The sequence below is a fragment of the Apteryx mantelli genome, chromosome 10 (genome assembly GCF_036417845.1).
Source record: "Apteryx mantelli isolate bAptMan1 chromosome 10, bAptMan1.hap1, whole genome shotgun sequence".
Classification (NCBI taxonomy): Eukaryota; Metazoa; Chordata; class Aves; order Apterygiformes; family Apterygidae; genus Apteryx; species Apteryx mantelli.
In genome coordinates this window covers 23,810,639-23,826,355 of record NC_089987.1, presented here as the reverse complement: position 1 = coordinate 23,826,355, position 15,717 = coordinate 23,810,639, and the positions used below count along the sequence as shown (strand labels likewise).

General features: G+C 50.5%; 1 protein-coding gene across 2 annotated transcripts; it reads right to left on the bottom strand.

Annotated features, from left to right (window-relative positions):
- ENKD1 (enkurin domain containing 1) lies at positions 1–15,573 on the bottom strand. Of its 2 annotated transcripts, XM_067302932.1 has the most exons (9): positions 15,440–15,573; positions 14,967–15,060; positions 9,555–9,663; positions 8,576–8,800; positions 6,986–7,158; positions 3,171–3,332; positions 2,510–2,679; positions 1,423–1,559; positions 1–909 (listed from the first exon to the last, which is right to left on the bottom strand). In XM_067302932.1, the coding sequence occupies exons 3-9, from the start codon at positions 9,637–9,639 to the stop codon at positions 749–751; spliced, it is 1,113 nt and encodes a 370-aa protein (XP_067159033.1). In that variant the 5' UTR covers positions 9,640–9,663; positions 14,967–15,060; positions 15,440–15,573; the 3' UTR covers positions 1–748. The 2 variants fall into 2 exon arrangements, with proteins under 2 accessions (XP_067159033.1, XP_013804093.2); XM_013948639.2 differs by lacking the exon at positions 15,440–15,573 and having other exon boundaries at positions 9,555–9,657; positions 14,967–15,147.
- Between the last annotated feature and the right edge of the window lie 144 nt (positions 15,574–15,717).

The following is a 15,717-nucleotide window of genomic DNA, read 5'->3' as shown; positions in this document are numbered from 1 at the left end:
GAGAGAAACAAGATGTTTTATTGGAGCACATCCTGCCCCATGGACAACGAAGGTTTCTGCAGACACCCTGCTGGGTTGGCTACTGACAGATGCCCCTGCTGCCGCCCCAGCTCTTTCCTGGGAGGGAAGGACTGGAGCGCTCTGCCCCTTTCCCTTGAGCTGTTCCTTAGCTGCTGAACACATCCAGCAGGTCAGAGGGTGTACAGGCACCACCTGTGTGCTCAGGATAGGTCAGCGCTGAGGCCCAGGGCATGCATGGCAGACATGCAGCACAAGTTTTTTTGTGGCTGCAGCTGGTCAGGCTGCCTCTAAGTGCAGCCAAGTGTGCAGGTGCAGGAATGAGCCATGCCCAAGGACTAGTTAAGGAGAAAAAGGGGCACAAGGAGCACCAAGCCCAGAGGCAGCAGCATGGGAGACCTCCTACCATTTCCAGAAAAAGGGAAATAAGAGGTGATGAGATCCATCTGGTGGATCAAGAGCACAGAGCAGACCTCTGTGAGAAGTCAAGCAGTACAGAAACAACTGTTCTCCATACTGCACAGAGATAGTAAATTAACTCATCTCCCTTCCTTTCCCCTGGACGAGACACAACCTTGGAGGGTGAGCAAGAGATGCCAACTGCACATGAGACCTGCATGGGCCCAGGGTCCTGAACTTGCCTTCCTCCCTCCCAGACTGACTATCAGCCCTTCTCCAGCAATGAAGGATGTTCACACAAAGCAGCACAACACACCCAACCCCCAATGGCTCAGGAGTCTAGTTTGATGAAGACCTTGGGCCTGGAAAAAATTTTGAGGGCCTCCTCTATCTGGGATAGTTTTCTCTCTAGCTCCATGCGCCTCTTCTGAATGCTCAGGGTGTCCGCACGCACTGGAAGCATCACCAGGTCCTTCACCAGCTGCTCTTGGCCTGCAAAAAAGGAAAGCTGTGTAAGTGGAAGAGCAAATAAAGTCATTTTTGTCCAAACACTATGAACTTGGAAGCAGTGGAACAAGGACCTAGAAAGAACATCCATCCTTGGATTCAAAACACAGCTGGATCAGGCCCAGAGAGACCTGCTCTAACTTTGCAGTAGCTCTGCTTTGAGCAAGGGTTGGACTAGAGACATCTGGAGGTCCTTACAACCTAAATCTATGATTTTAAGAGAAACCCTAACATCATTGGGCCAAGCCCACCCCTGACGGTCCTGTAACTTGCAAGCCCTACCAAGCTGGAAGGGATCATTCTTTCTGCATACACACAGAACACACCGTTCAAGGGTGGCTATTCATGCAACATCTCAACTACATGTCTTATTCTGGACAACTCATCAGGGGGAAGAAAATTAGGTGGAAAACCTGTGCCCCAGAACTTTGCTCTCCCTAATCCTGGCTAGGATCTCTTATTTTTCTGAGCTAGAATTCCTATTTCTTTTCCTCTTACTCTGCTTCAGATTGCTGAGGGTCTCCAGCCGCTGGCCCTCAGGCATCATGGTATGACCAGGCGGTGTGTCAGGATCTGGCAGGTTTCGCTGCTGCTCCTCCAACTGTCTGCGCCACAGCTCCTTCCTCTCCAACAGGCTGGCAAGGCAGAACAAGAGCACATTTTGGCATATTTGGAAGGAAGGGTCACCCAGGGCAGGACAGCCCAGGGAAAACAGGCAGAGGCTAGAAACTGGGCCCTCCAAAGCCTCCCAGTCCCCATGTTGCTGTCTGAGGACACAGAGATCAGTGTTGTCAGCATGCACAGACCATACTCCACCCACCCTGCCAGCACATGCCCTTGCCAAAAAGGGAAACACCCTTATACTTAGCCCACACAGACTTAGGCTGGATTTGGACTCCTTGGAGGCAAGAGCTTCTGCTCCCTGCTTCCAGTCCAGGCCACCGAGCCCTCTCAAAAGCATCTATGGGCAAATGATGGAATGAACTCGTGGCTTACAGCCAGGAATGCTGACAAGGAATGGCAGACGCAGCAGAGAGCCAAAGAACTGAAACAGTGGTCAGTCTTAGGACGGTGTCACCCAGAAGCTGCTAGGGGCCACAGAACCATTTTTGTACTTGGAACCCCAAAACGCAGCAAATTAACAGTTTGCTGTTCCTTAGACTCCAAGCGCAAGGCAGGATGAACACTTGCGAGGCAAAGCAAGCTATCTGCCTCTCTGAAAGCACCTTTTCATACTGAAGCTATGTTGCATGGAGCAACAATCTGAGTTTACAATCAGGCAGGAGCACATTTCTCAGAACTCACAGAGCATCCACATGCTAGCATCAACATCCAGCAACAAGCAAAGGAGGAGGAGACCAAATTCTTTCCAAGCTCAGTCACGCTGGCCATGGGATGCTCGTTAAGTCAGCAAACCAGCAGGGATTGTATATATTCCCCAGGCTACAGCAAATTGCGCTGCTAGCATATGGCAAGAGACACTCCTACGCTCATTCCCGTTTCTATCTATGCAGAAGCTGGCGGACAAGGGGAAGAGTCAGGCTTGTTACAGGAAGCCTCGTGGACCAAATTGGGATAGACATACTACTGTGGTACGTGGCCCTTTTGTTTGGTGTTGTACTCTTCCTGCTCCCGGTGCTTCTGTTCCAGCAGCTCAGCCAGGGTTTGCAATGACTGGGAACGCCGCAACGGGGCCCGCTTGGCGTTGCGGGCATTGTGTTTAATGAAGTCAATGCTCTTGCCCTCCACCTGGATCTGAAAGAAGAGAGAGGGAGGCAGTGGGGGCTGGCTGGGCAGACGCACTCGTGCAGCTGCCCCCCAGGGGACAAAGGAAATAGTCAGGGACCTGCACAAGACACTGAACTGCAGGTGTACTACAGTAGGATGGACATTTCCTCAACCAACCCCATCTCAGTATCCTGAAAAGCCCTAGGAAAAGCAGATGTGAGATCGCTTGCACTTCTAAAGCGAGGAGGTGGGATTTTCAAAGGAAATTTCAGTCTCTCTTTAAACATGAGCAAGGAAGAAGCCAGAGCATAGTATTAGCAATCCTTGAACCCCTGTCTCACCACTCCTGTGGTCAAGGTCCTGTTCCTTCCTTCCAGCCAGAAACAGTATTTACAGATCTCCCTGCTCATGCAGTGCATCCGACCCAGTACTTTTGAAGGAACACATGAAGAGTACAAAGCAGGAGCAACAGGCAAGTGTCAGAAAACCCGGGAGCATGCAGTCAGCATGCAACTCACCTTGGCTTCGGCACCTGGTGCCTCTGGAGCCTCTGTGTCTGCCTCTGCTTTCATTCTGGCAAGGCTTGGAGACAGCGGCCTGCATGGCTTGATCCCAGAGCCACATCGAGAATATGCCCTCAGGAATTTCAAAGCCTCTGGATTTGGAGGTGGGGAGCTTTCCTGGGAAAAGCGAGAAAAGACATGCTACTGGAGGGATGCTGGAGTAAAGAGAAACCCATTCAACAAAGTTTGGGTGGTCAACCACAAGCTCAGCCACAAGTTTCCAGCAGACAGATGACAGCATGTCCTTTCTGCCACTATTTGGCAGAAGTTCTTGGGGGAAGGCAATCCATACACAAATCATAGCCAGCAAAGGCCAAAGCAGACCGCCAACAGCATCAAATCTGGACCTGTCAACTGAGCTTCGTGAAGTAACACTAAAAAAAAAAAAAGGAAAGAAAAAAAAAGAAAAAACAAGCATGCAGATCACATGGATGCAAAGCATTGACATTGTTCCAGAGAGTCCCTTTTTACTGACTAATCCTTTAGGCATGGAAAGACAGCAACACCAGATGATCCAAGAGACTCACCTACCAGTGCTAGGGACAATCTCAGTGGTGGGACAATCCAAACTGACAGTGATCATGACTCCTTAAAAAGCAGAGGGTGAAAAGGGTAAATGGCAGTGTGAAGTAAGTGTTCTGAAAGTTGAGAGACACATACCAGTCTCCCTAGTTGGTAATGCTATAGAATTTGAACTTTCAGTAGAAGCCACCCCTCCTCCATAAATCCGAGACATGCTACAGAGACCTGCTATAGCAAACTTTAATGAAATGGCATACGCAGGCACGAAGCTGGCAGACGCACAGATTAGATGCTGTCCTCAAGGTTCACTCTATTCAGCACCCCAAATCTGTGCTTATCCTATTCTAGACAGAAAGATGCCCAGCTCAAAACAGGAGAAGAGAGTGAGAGAGTCTGGTGGTTTGGGGAGGCTGGAATTGTATCTCAAAGGCATCTTCAACAGCAGTGATTAGCATCAGCACAGTGCAACACTGGTTGAGGTCTCAGTCAGTCTTGTTGCAGACTCCCTGTTAAATAGCCCCCAAACAAACTCTGAAAATTGGAAGTTAATGCTGTGGCAAGTGGGTGGCCTTATGACAAATACCACTAGGACACTGCTCTACTTCTGGAAGTTAAAGGGACTAACGGGTATCCTCCAGATCTTTACAGACACCCAAAGTCTCAACTGCTCTGTCACCAAAGAACTGCAGTCCACTTAAGGCAGATTCCTTGTTGCCTGGTTACTTGGTAGTCCTGAAGACTGAAGGGGGAGATAGAACAGTAACATCAGCAACGCTGGTGTAAAGAGGACCAGGCTGCTACTGTATGCGATGCCTCAGCACTGCCTAGCCTGATCATACTTCAAAGTCTTTCTTCAAGAGACGCCAGGAGACTCAGATCTTGCCGACAAGTTAATGAGAAGTTCCTCTAACTAGTGTGGTCGATTAGAAGTCAAATAAATTTGTGATCTTAAGTAGGAGTGTGCTAGCAGAGCACAGTGTGCCCCATCTCCCTTCGTGAGAGCACCAAGACACTGTCAAAACCCTTTTCAAAGAAGCTGCTACAATTAACAGCCACAAGGACAGATGAGAGAAAAGAAACCCCACACAAGACATCAAGACCTAACAGAATCAACTTAAATCTCTCAGCAGAAGCTCCACAGAAGATGGAGATCCTTCAGAGGGAACGCACTAGCTCTAGGAGGGCAGCAGTAACAGTTAAAGTGACATGAGTCAGCACCAGGGCCTTCTGCCACCTCCCTCTGGAGGAATCTGCAGAGCACTAGTAACAACGTGGAGAAACTGTCTGCAAATAGACCATCCCCTTCTCCCCAGAACAGAAGAAAAAAATATCTCAATCTTCCTCTAACCTAAAGGATTTGTCAAACAAGAGTGTAGGCTTGTGTTCCTAAAGCACATGTGGCTTTGCTCCTTTCTACATGAAAGGGTCATGGATGTCACAGAGTGGGTTGGTGGCAGACTGGAAAGAAGGGATGCAGTATTTGGAACTACTGGCTTGGAAATCATCTTGCCAGTTTTTGCAATTGTTGTCAATACATATAACACTTTTAGTGTCAAAAGTTGGTCCAAGGGCTACAGACTGGAGATGAAGAGGGACTTGGTGAAGCTTCCAGCTCACTTACTGAGCACCAAGGAAAGGTTTGCATAAATGAAGATCACCCAGTTTGCAGCTACCATCTGCACAAGCGACAGCTCACTGTGTGGCTCCTTTCCACACAGAGCAGTTGGTGCCAAAGACAGAACAGAGAAGGAGACCATGAAGGAATACTGGGGACTTGCAGAGGAACAAAGCCCTTTCCTGAGCAGCTGACAAACCTGAAGCAAAGGGGAATGCAGGATCCAACAGTGAGAGGTTACTCCTGAGAGCCAGCTGCTTAACAGCTGAAGTGGCAGGTCTGCACCTCCCCTTCCTCAGCAGGCATCTCTCATGAGAGGCTGAAGCTGGAAGGGAGCCCCCACGAACCGCCAGGAGGTCTCTAGGGCTGATGGTGGGCACAGCACTCTTGCCCTCAGCTGTGCGGCAGGGAACAGACCATCTATAACACTAGGAGCCACAATGTCTACTTCTTTTGGCTGAAGGAAGAGGACGACTGAAGGCAAAGGTCACCTGAATGACAGAGGCCTCCCAGCTCCAAACTGATGATCCACTCAAAATGGATCCACCCAAAATGGATACACCCAAAGATAGCAGTGGAACTTTTCTTATCTCTCCCTGTGGGTCTTAACTGTACAATCCGTACAAACAGGTACCCTTCTACCCAAGACAGCCCACCTCATACATTTTGCAAGGCCCTCTGACAGAGGAACTACTTGAACACTGTTAGGCTCAGGGAAGCCACCAGGGAGAAAAGATTATTCAGAGAAAGAAAAAGAAAGCAACCAAAGAAAAACAAAACCTTCGCAAAGCCAGGCAGGTGTGCAGAACATGAGCCATAAATGTTTCAGCACAGAAAGCTTGGGAAAGACTTAGAAAACAAGGCATGACCCACATCCCTTCTCCCACAAGCACATGTACAAAAGATGAGAAGTACACACACCCTTACAGGTTGTGCTAGAGCTACGAGGCCTCCACCTTGATTGCCTGGGTAGATGTTTGTATGCACCCACTGCACAGTGAATGTTCACCGGGACAACTGCTTGAAGAAGAATCTGGAGATACAGGGCCCTCAGGACCCCTGAGGGTCTACAGGCTCGTAACAGGTGGACTGGAGTTCAGTGGCCAGCAGCCTGAAGGCCTACCTCTCCTTTTCTGTCCCAATTCCATGCAGAAATGGTGAGGACCATGATCTGTGGGGCAGAATACCACAGCCTTTTGGCATGAACTCCAGACAAGAGTTGCCCCAAACACCGTAAAGTTGAAAAGCTGGATACACCTCAAGACATTGCACATGCTGTGCAGGCTGCACCGCATTCCCCCAGGAAGCGCCTTTAGATCCCTGCAATAGAATGGCCAAGTGGGAGCCTGCAGCCACAGGGGCGTGATGGGATTTTTCTCTTCTCTGCTTCCCTTATGTGAGGGCTTTATTTGGCCAGACAGGACAGGGATTATTACAGCAGTTGCTCTCTGGATCCACGCCACATGTTCTTGCTCAGCATACAGTCCCACTATCACATCTGCCCTCCCTGCTTCAGCACTGAGTTGCCCCAAACCCATGGGGTCTGGGGCTCTCCCGTCTCCAGTGCCCCACAGACCCATCGGCTGACCTGCACCCCTGGGCCTGAAGAGTTAAGAGCTCAGTGGGTACTGACCTGAAGTTTGGCCTTCACCTTTGACTCCACATTGTCATATTTCTGGGATTTCCACAGAGCCTTCACAGGCTTGGGCTGGCTGTGCTCACGAGCTTGCTCCTTCTCTTTGCATTTCTTCTGAATCTCCTTTATTCGCCTCACATTTTCCTTCTCATGGTCCTTGGACTCTTTCCCTGCACAGCAAGGGGAGACACAGCCTTCACCCCTCAGACACTGCCAACAGACACAGACTCTTGGAGCACCAGAGTTGACAGCTCCATCATCAGAGCGAGTTCAATTACCCACAGAAACCTCAAGCTCTCCCCTCTCCTGCAGACTCGACAATCTGTTGCGGGCTTTCCTCCCATGCTACATGCACATTCCTGGAGTGACTCCACTCTGCCATGGACTAAGACCCCAGAGTGCCTGGATGAGTGTCAGCACAGGTCTATGTGCATTCCTGGTGTTGGCAGACTCCCTCATTCTTAAGGAACATGGCCCACTTGTCCCATTTTGGACTTTGCCAGACCAACCATGTCTGCCCTTGTCATACTCTCGAGAGCTAGGCCAATGTTCATGTTTCTGAACCTAACAAAACCAGCTCTGCTTCACAAGAAAAGAAAGGTGTCCAGCTGTCCCTGTCTCAGATGCCAGGGAGAAGATCAACAGGTCTGTTGGGCACAGAAGGGAATGCTGGTTAACAGCAACCACAGAGTCTTGAACCAGCGCTGTTCTTGGTTTCAGGTTCAGGGCCAGCTGTTTTTCCAGGAGACATCACCAAAAATTTGGAGCATATTTTTTTGGTTTTGAATCGAGCAACAAAAGTGATCCCTCCTTGGGCCCCCCAAGACAGGGAAGAGAGCTGACACAACCAGACCCTCTTCCATTCCCCTCCTGCTTTGGCACAGCAGTTGTGGCAGCCATCAGCTGACATTCACCACACTGGTGACAGATAGGGCCAGGGTCAGCACCAGCATATGAGGCAACTTAAGTGACAGCCAGTACTCGGCTTCCTCTCTTCTTTTTTGGACCTCCCTACTTACTCTGGGTGACTTCCCTAGGGAAGGGAGTGTCTTTTGCACTTTGTACTTCCCTCCACTGTTCTCATTATCCACGTACTTAGACTGTTTTCCTGAATCCTGGCCTCAGTAGCAATGAATTCTCCAGGTTAAACATGCTCTATAAAGATGGATCAAGTGAAATCCTAATATAAGTTTGACTAAAATGATACTGGTTATATTCAGAGGCAGCAAATTAGAAGGGCTGGATTTATTTCCAGCATCTCTAAATAGTCTCTAATCCATGACTAGTCCTCAGTCCAAATTAAACAGTGTCTTTTTCACAGCCCATCTTCCAACTGCAGACCTAGGCCAGATTGGAGTCAGGGAGGCCACAGCAGCAACCACTCCAGGATGGGCAGTGGCCCAGGGACATCACTGCCAGCCCACACACAGGCAGACCAAACGCAGGAGATGTAGTGATCAGCCCTGTGACACTCAGGTTCTCCCACATCTGGGGCAGCAGAGCAGAGGAATCCACCCAAACCCCTGACGTTTCATCCCTGGTCCTGAGCATGAACCACGTCAGCAACCACGATTCAGCTGTACTTACTCTTCACTGGCAGGCCCCTGTCAAGGGAGATCCCTTCAAGCTGCAGTAAGAGACTGACTGTTCCCTTTTGCCCTTTTTCCAGAATGTCCCTTCCAGTGGGACGAATGCGAGGGGCTGGCTGGACCTGGCGGGCACTGCCCAAAGTGGGATATGGGTTAGGAATTGGGTCCAGGGAGCCAAAGGTAAAATCCAGCTTCTGTGCATTCCCTTCCAGCCTCCCTCGAGCTAAAGAGAAAGAAACAGAAGCAGGTTATCAAGAATGACTTTACCTCATGCTTTTCTTCACCTGCAGCTATAAACAATACACAAGGCACCTCCCCACCTGTACCTTATCTTTTCCCATCTTTCAGGTGTACAGAACACCTTTAGGATCATCATCAGTGAGGCAGGAGAAATACCTGCACCAGTACGAGTGGAGACCAAGACTGCTGAGCACACCAAAGAGTAAGGACATAAAACCTTTGAGTCCAGCAAAGGGCTACTAAGATGATTAAAGGACTAGAGCATCTCTCACAAGAGGAAAGGCTGAGAGAGCCGGGACTGTTCAGCCTGGAGAGGAAAGGCGGGGGAATCTTATCAATACCTTTAAATATCTGAAGGGAGAATATAAAGAGGATGGGGCCAGAATATTTTCACTCATGCCAAGCAATAGGATGGGAGGCAATGGGCACAAAATGAAGCACAGGAAGTTCTGTCTGAACATAAGGAATAACTTCTTTGCTGTGAGGGTGACTGAGCACTGGAACAGGTTGCCCAGAGAGGTTGTGGAGTCTCCTTCCTTGGAGATATACAAAAGCCGTCTGGACAGGGTCCTGGGCAACATGCTCTATGTGATCCTGCTGGAGCAGGAGGGCTGGACTAGTTGATCTCCAGAGGTCCCTTCCAACCTCAACCATTCTGTGATTCTGTGAAAATGGGTATGCTGTCTCATGTCAAAGTCCAAAAAAAGCAGATACATTATAAGCACTCAAGGACTCACCTGAGAAAGGACGTTTGTAATAATCTGGAAAGAGTGTAGGGTCTGGAGGAATGGGTCCAGAAATCTTGGATGGCCCTTCACACATTCTGCTGTCACTTGGCTTCTGCAACTGAAACCAAACATCACTGAGAACAGAAATGAATAGGGCTCATTGAGCCATTGAAAAGCAACATTTAATACACATTTAGACTTCTGACCTTCATTAGAAAGAGCTCACACCCAGCTACAGAAACATCCTTTAGGAAATCAGCCAAAACTGGACTCTGTGGGGTGAAGGCCCTTAACAGCAGCACCATCCCCACTGTATGACTAACCAGTGTTCTTACCAGAGTTGAACCTGAAGTGTCCATGGTCACTAAAATACCTATATTTTCAGTACAGAAAATCTTTCCTGGCTTTGCTCTCCCATACAGAAACATCTAATACAGATAGGCAAGCAGGAGCCAAGCTGTTATAACTGCCCTGTGTGCTTTTAACCCACAGCAAATACAAGGTAGTTTGACATCATCTGACACATTTTAGCCTTAGATTTGAATTATCTTGCACCACGGGCTCTTTCCAAATAACTATGATGCTTCACACACAACCCGCCCAATGTAACCCGAATCCCCCACCCCATGCAGCCAAGTCCCTCTGCTGTATCACGAGCGAGAGATGTGCCAGTGAAGTCACCATGTTTGAGCAGGCTGGGGTTGAACCTCAAAAGGACCCAAGACAAAACACTTCACCCCAAGACTGTAGGGGCAGATGCTTCATTTCTAGGGAAGAGTCCTGAGACAAAAAGAGCCCAGCTGGTCTCTCAGATCTCAGGGAGAAGGGGGAGTTAGCTGTTTCTGAAAACATCTTGTTCGTTTCTTAATAACTTTTCAAAGCAGACCAACGGAGACCAACACAGATCCACAAATCCCTGTCCCAGCTGCTTTCTGGCATACCCCGTTATTGGCTGTCTGGTCTAGCTCACACTGGTTCCTGCTGTCTCTCTCTCCTCCCTCTGACAAGGAAGGAATACACTGCCCTCCAACACGCGAGCGGCCAGCATCTATGTCCTTGTGATGCTGACCGAGATCTTTTGGACAACAAACTTGGGGGACTTGCTCCCTGCTCAGAAAATAAGGATTCAAAACCGTTGATTCTGCATCAACAGGCCCAGACTGCTGGTAAACTTCTGGCAGATGCCACAGGAGCTTGACCCCGTATTAGGATCACGCCATAATTTTGACGGGAGCCAGGACAGATTGGCTAGAGTAACTACTGCTCAGTTAATGAGCTGGGGCTAGAACCGGCATGCCCTTACTCCCAAGTCAGTAATTTAAAGATTTCAGAGACAGCTGCATGGGAAAAACCCCTTTCAGGATCCTCAGCATCCTAGCACTGAAGGGAAACAGCATCTTCAGTTTAATTTATAAGCCAATAAACGATCGGTACAAGGATGAGTGAGCCTGTGTCATAGCAACTAATGCACTGCAGTCTTCCTTGCTAAATCACCCTTGTTGATGTGAGACCCATTAGCAAAAAGCTGTTATTCATCTCCCGCACACAAGAGGCAAGGTAAGCAATGGTGACTATTGCACATCAGTAAGCAAGTTCAGTGGCTTGTCTGTACCCAGTTACTCTGGAAAAGCTGTTTCTAAAGTTTCAGAACAGACTCTCAGTCTGAGGTAAGAGGACAATGTTTTGGTATTATTTGGTCTCCTTTTTAATGGATCCAACTAAGCCAGGACAGGTTCTCTTACTCTAGAAAAAAAGTGTTCACCACAAAATTACTCTAGAATAGGTACTGGCCTTGAAATTCACATCTGATCTTGATCTGAACTCACTTTCAAACCCAGTAATTTACACACAAAATGACAGACTGAAAGCGAGACCTGTAACAGAGCAGGCAATTAATGCGGGGGATTGAAGGAGGAAAGGCAAGTTGACGGGAGGCGGGGGATGGAGGGCTGACTTAAACCTTAGCACAAGTCACATCTCATGTCCCAACAGCACCTGGCCCTGCCGCATGGAATTTGCAAATTACACCCACTCCCTGATTTGCAAGTCACATTGCCTCTGGATTTGGATCTTGCAAGATCAGACAACCTCATTACAATAGTATTTTGCCTATCTAGGTATCTACAGAGAACTCATCTTTGTGGGATACGAGCCCTTAGCATCAGTCTCTCAGCCCTAAGATGAAGCAGCCAAGCCTTCAGCTACCAACGATCAGCACAGACTTCCCAAGCTGCTGCTCTGCTCCTGTTTCTTGGCCGTGCCAACCAAAGGCGCATGCAGACGACACAGGCGAGAGAACCTAATGGCTCACGTCTGCCAAAAGGGGATGTGCTGACCATCTCCATGCTCTCCCGCTGCCATTCCCATCCCTCTGCTTCATTTCTTGTGACAGCTCTGCAGCTCAGATGATCCTGTGTAGAGCTGATTCAACTCACTGCACCTGCAGGAAACAATTCACTTCTTTTGGTGGGTTAATTTTCTGCCTGTTTGACCTTCTGTTTAAACATAACCTGGCTGCTGCATCCACGGGGGATCACAGAAGCACTGGAGCAAGCACAAGGACAACAGTGGGTGCGTTTGCCTGTGAATACAGGGGAGGAAGGAAAAGAGAACAGAAGTAGCCCTTTTCAATAGTGACCTGATAGCTGGCTCAGCCACACTGGTTAAATTGCACCCAGGAAAGCATCTTCTTTACCTGTGTGTTAGAACACTAAAGGTCAAAAACACAAATATCTGACTGCCCTGAAGATGCCAGGAGAAAGACACTATTTAGGGCCTTTGCAGGCTATGGCATTTTAGAGGTGCAGGCAGACTGTGAACTCAATCCTGTCAAATACAGGTAAAGGGATATATATGTGCAACTCCTCTGACTTCTTAACCCCACGCAAGACTGCAGAACTGGCTAGGGAAGCAGTGATGCTGCTCCTAGCCACAGGGCTACATGAACCCTAGATTTCTATTCCCTGCTCACCTGAAATTAGCCCAGCTACAAAAGAGGTGTACCGCAGTTGCCAGAGTAACCAAAATACTTCAGCATTCCTTATTCATCCAGTCTGAGCCAGGCTGGCTCAAAGCATTTTCTTTCTTGACTGGGTGCTCACTTTCTCTTCGGGACCACAGCTTAATCCCGGCCTGGGAGTCATGAAACACAGCTCCAGCCCTACCTCTTTCCCAGAGTAGCCCGATAAGTTTAAGGACCATCGATTCAACTCTTCGTGCTCTTTGTCCCAGCTAATCAAATGGTAAAAATGTTACTTATCCTCCCAGTAAAGCAGCCGGAAATCTTTCAGAGCCTGGGAGAACCGTGACTTCATTTTTGTGGCTTGTTTTTGTTATCGTAGTTAAGGAAACTACAAAACGCACAAACGGACACAGCTTTGTCAGGTGTTCTTCACAGCCCAGCCAAAACCTGAACCTGAGCTATATCTGACTTTCAAGCACTCCCTTTTCTTCACAGATCACATTGCTGCTGTGCCTGGGGCCCTGGCCAGAAGGCTGCCGCCACACACAGAGTCGAAGCAAAACTAGCCTCATGCCTTCATGAGCCAACCTCTGCAAAAAGCACTGGAAATCCCACAGCTGTGATAAGCTGTGGTAACTAGAGCAAATCATCCGAAACAAAATAAAGGGCTAGTCTCAATTCAACTGGTCTTGGCTGTTTGCTCCATCCCTCCATACTCTTAGCTTAAATGGCAAGTAACCCTGGGATCACCCTTAGGGCCCAGTGTCATGCAGGCTGGCACACAGAGCTGGGATCACACCTATCGCAGAAGCTCTAGGGCAAAATCAGGGGTTAGGAAACAAGGTCACAAGAGCAAACGCTGCAGGTCAAGAGGGACCGAGCTTGCTCCTCTTCCAGCCGAGGGCTGAAACGCTCCTTGCTTCCAGGATTCCAATAACAGCACTAGTTCGGCACGCAGGATGAGTGTGTTTAATAGGAAGGGGAAGAAGAGAATGGAGACAGAACAGGAAAAAAGAGAGGGTGTGGAACTGGACAGTGTGTCCCTGACTCCTGAAGCCTAAGTGACACTCAAAGTGCAATTTACTGTACCACGAATCTATCCGGGTGACTTTAGTCCACGCGCATGCTTTCCCCTTGCTACTCTGTGCAGATCGCAATGCGATAGACTAATAATCTCCTTTTAACACCGTTCCCCATGCATTTTCCCTCAGACACCAGCTCCTCACCACCTGCCAGTCTCCGAGACCTATTTTCTCTTTTGCCTCTCTGAAAACAAAGGGGGCCAGGTAGAGCCAACTGTGGTGCTGGCGTTTGTATTTGGGACATCTGTTCCCTAGGAGTTGGGCCTGTGTCCATGAACAGCCCCTCAGGAACAAAGCCAGCTTATACATTCTGTCTAATGAGTCGAGAGCATATCCTGCAGCAGCAGCCTTGAACAGGAGGTAAATGAGAGCTGCGCTCAGCACTGGAAGGTAGGCAGAGACTGATGCGGGTATTTCAGAGTAGGAGCGGAGATGCAGCCAGATCCTCTATCACAATGACAAGGAAGGCAGTGGAGGAGGACAACAAAAAGACACCCCACCTTAACACGTGGGATTCTTCTCTGATGCAAGGATGAATCACGTGCTGAGATTACAGGACCTGACACGCAACGCTTAGCTATCAGAGATGGAGACAGAAGCTTGCACGTTGGGGTCCAAAATCGCCACTGGCTGTTTCATTACAGAAAATCAACAGAAAGCCTGTTTCGGGAGTCGTGCTGAGATTCAATACCCCACTGAACAACATCTGGATACCCCTAAAAAACATCCCTGGCTCCTTTCATTTCCTGTGTTACAAGGGAGGCAGTGGGTGGGAAAAGGGCGGCCAGAAAAACAGATCTCAGGGTGCCACAACCTGACTGCCCAGAAAATCTGGAGCAATTCACACAGGTGCCCAATAGTTTGGGTAGGCAGAAGCTCACCAACACTTCACCAAGGGGGTGCAGCGACCCCTCCTTCCCCTAGGAGACCACCCACTGCCCGAAACAGCCTGTGGCTGATACAGTTCCACCACAGAAAGGCTGCAGGCAGTCGCCAAAGCTGCACTTCACTAATACTTCATTAATACCCTCAAAACAACCGAGCCACCCCTGCAGGTCCCCGGTGCTGGGCTTTTCTGAGCCTCACTCCATCACGCTGAAACTCCAGTCACATCTGAACAGCCCACGTGCCTCAGCAAGCCGATTCCTCCAGGAGCACCGTATCCTGACACCAAAAACACCCTGCTCACAAACAGCCTCGCTGTTGGAAGACTTGAAAGCCAGGCCTGCACTACCAGAGAAAACATTTCAGCCGGAATTAGTTGTTATCGCAAGAACCCAAGAAACGTTCCCACTGAGACTCGGGCAAGGCTGAAAAACAGATCGCCGTAGGACGAGGCACCGGGATGCCTCCTTGGATGCCGGAGGGAGAACTCACCGAGGGAGGCCGCAGAGAGACTCTTCCAGGCAAGTCCTGAAACCAGGAACGAGGCAGCGCGCCGAGGAGCCTTCCGACGAGCTTTCCAGCGCACCTGAAGAACCGGGGTTACAGATCAAGGGCTCCGCAGGAGCCGCAGCCCCGAGCCGCGTCCCGCTTGTCCACGCAGCTGCGAGTCCCCCCCTCTGCTCCCCCCCCCACACCAGACCTGGTGCTGTTAAAACCCCGACTAGCCCCGAGCTTGTCGCGTTTCAGCGTTAAACCAGGGGCCGCAGCAGGGAGCCTGCGGAGAGCAGCGGGCCGCAAGCGGAGGCCGCGGCCTGACCCGCTCGGGCCCAGCGTTGCGCTTCGCCCCGCAGGGAGCCCCAACGTGCCCGGCGCCGCGGGGCAGCCGCCTCCCCGCGCGGCAGGCGGTGCCTGCGGCCCGGGGGAAGGCGGCGGCCCTGCCACCCCCGGCCGCAGCCCGCACCGACCCGCCCGCCGCCGCCCGCCGCGGGGTGAAGGCCCGGCGCCGCCGCGCTCCCCCGGCAACAGCCGCTTCCGCCCGGCCGCCGCGCCGCGCCGCGCCGGGGAGGGGACGGGAACGGGGACGGGGACGGGGACGGGGGGCGGCCCTGGCCGGGTCGGGCCCCCCCGCCCGGGGCAGGGCCGGGGAGCCGCGGCCTGGCGGCGCTGCCCCCTCCCGCGGCTGTAGCGGCCCCTCAGCGCCAGGCCGCCGGCGCTGCCCCCTCCCTCCCCCCGGCCTGGCTCG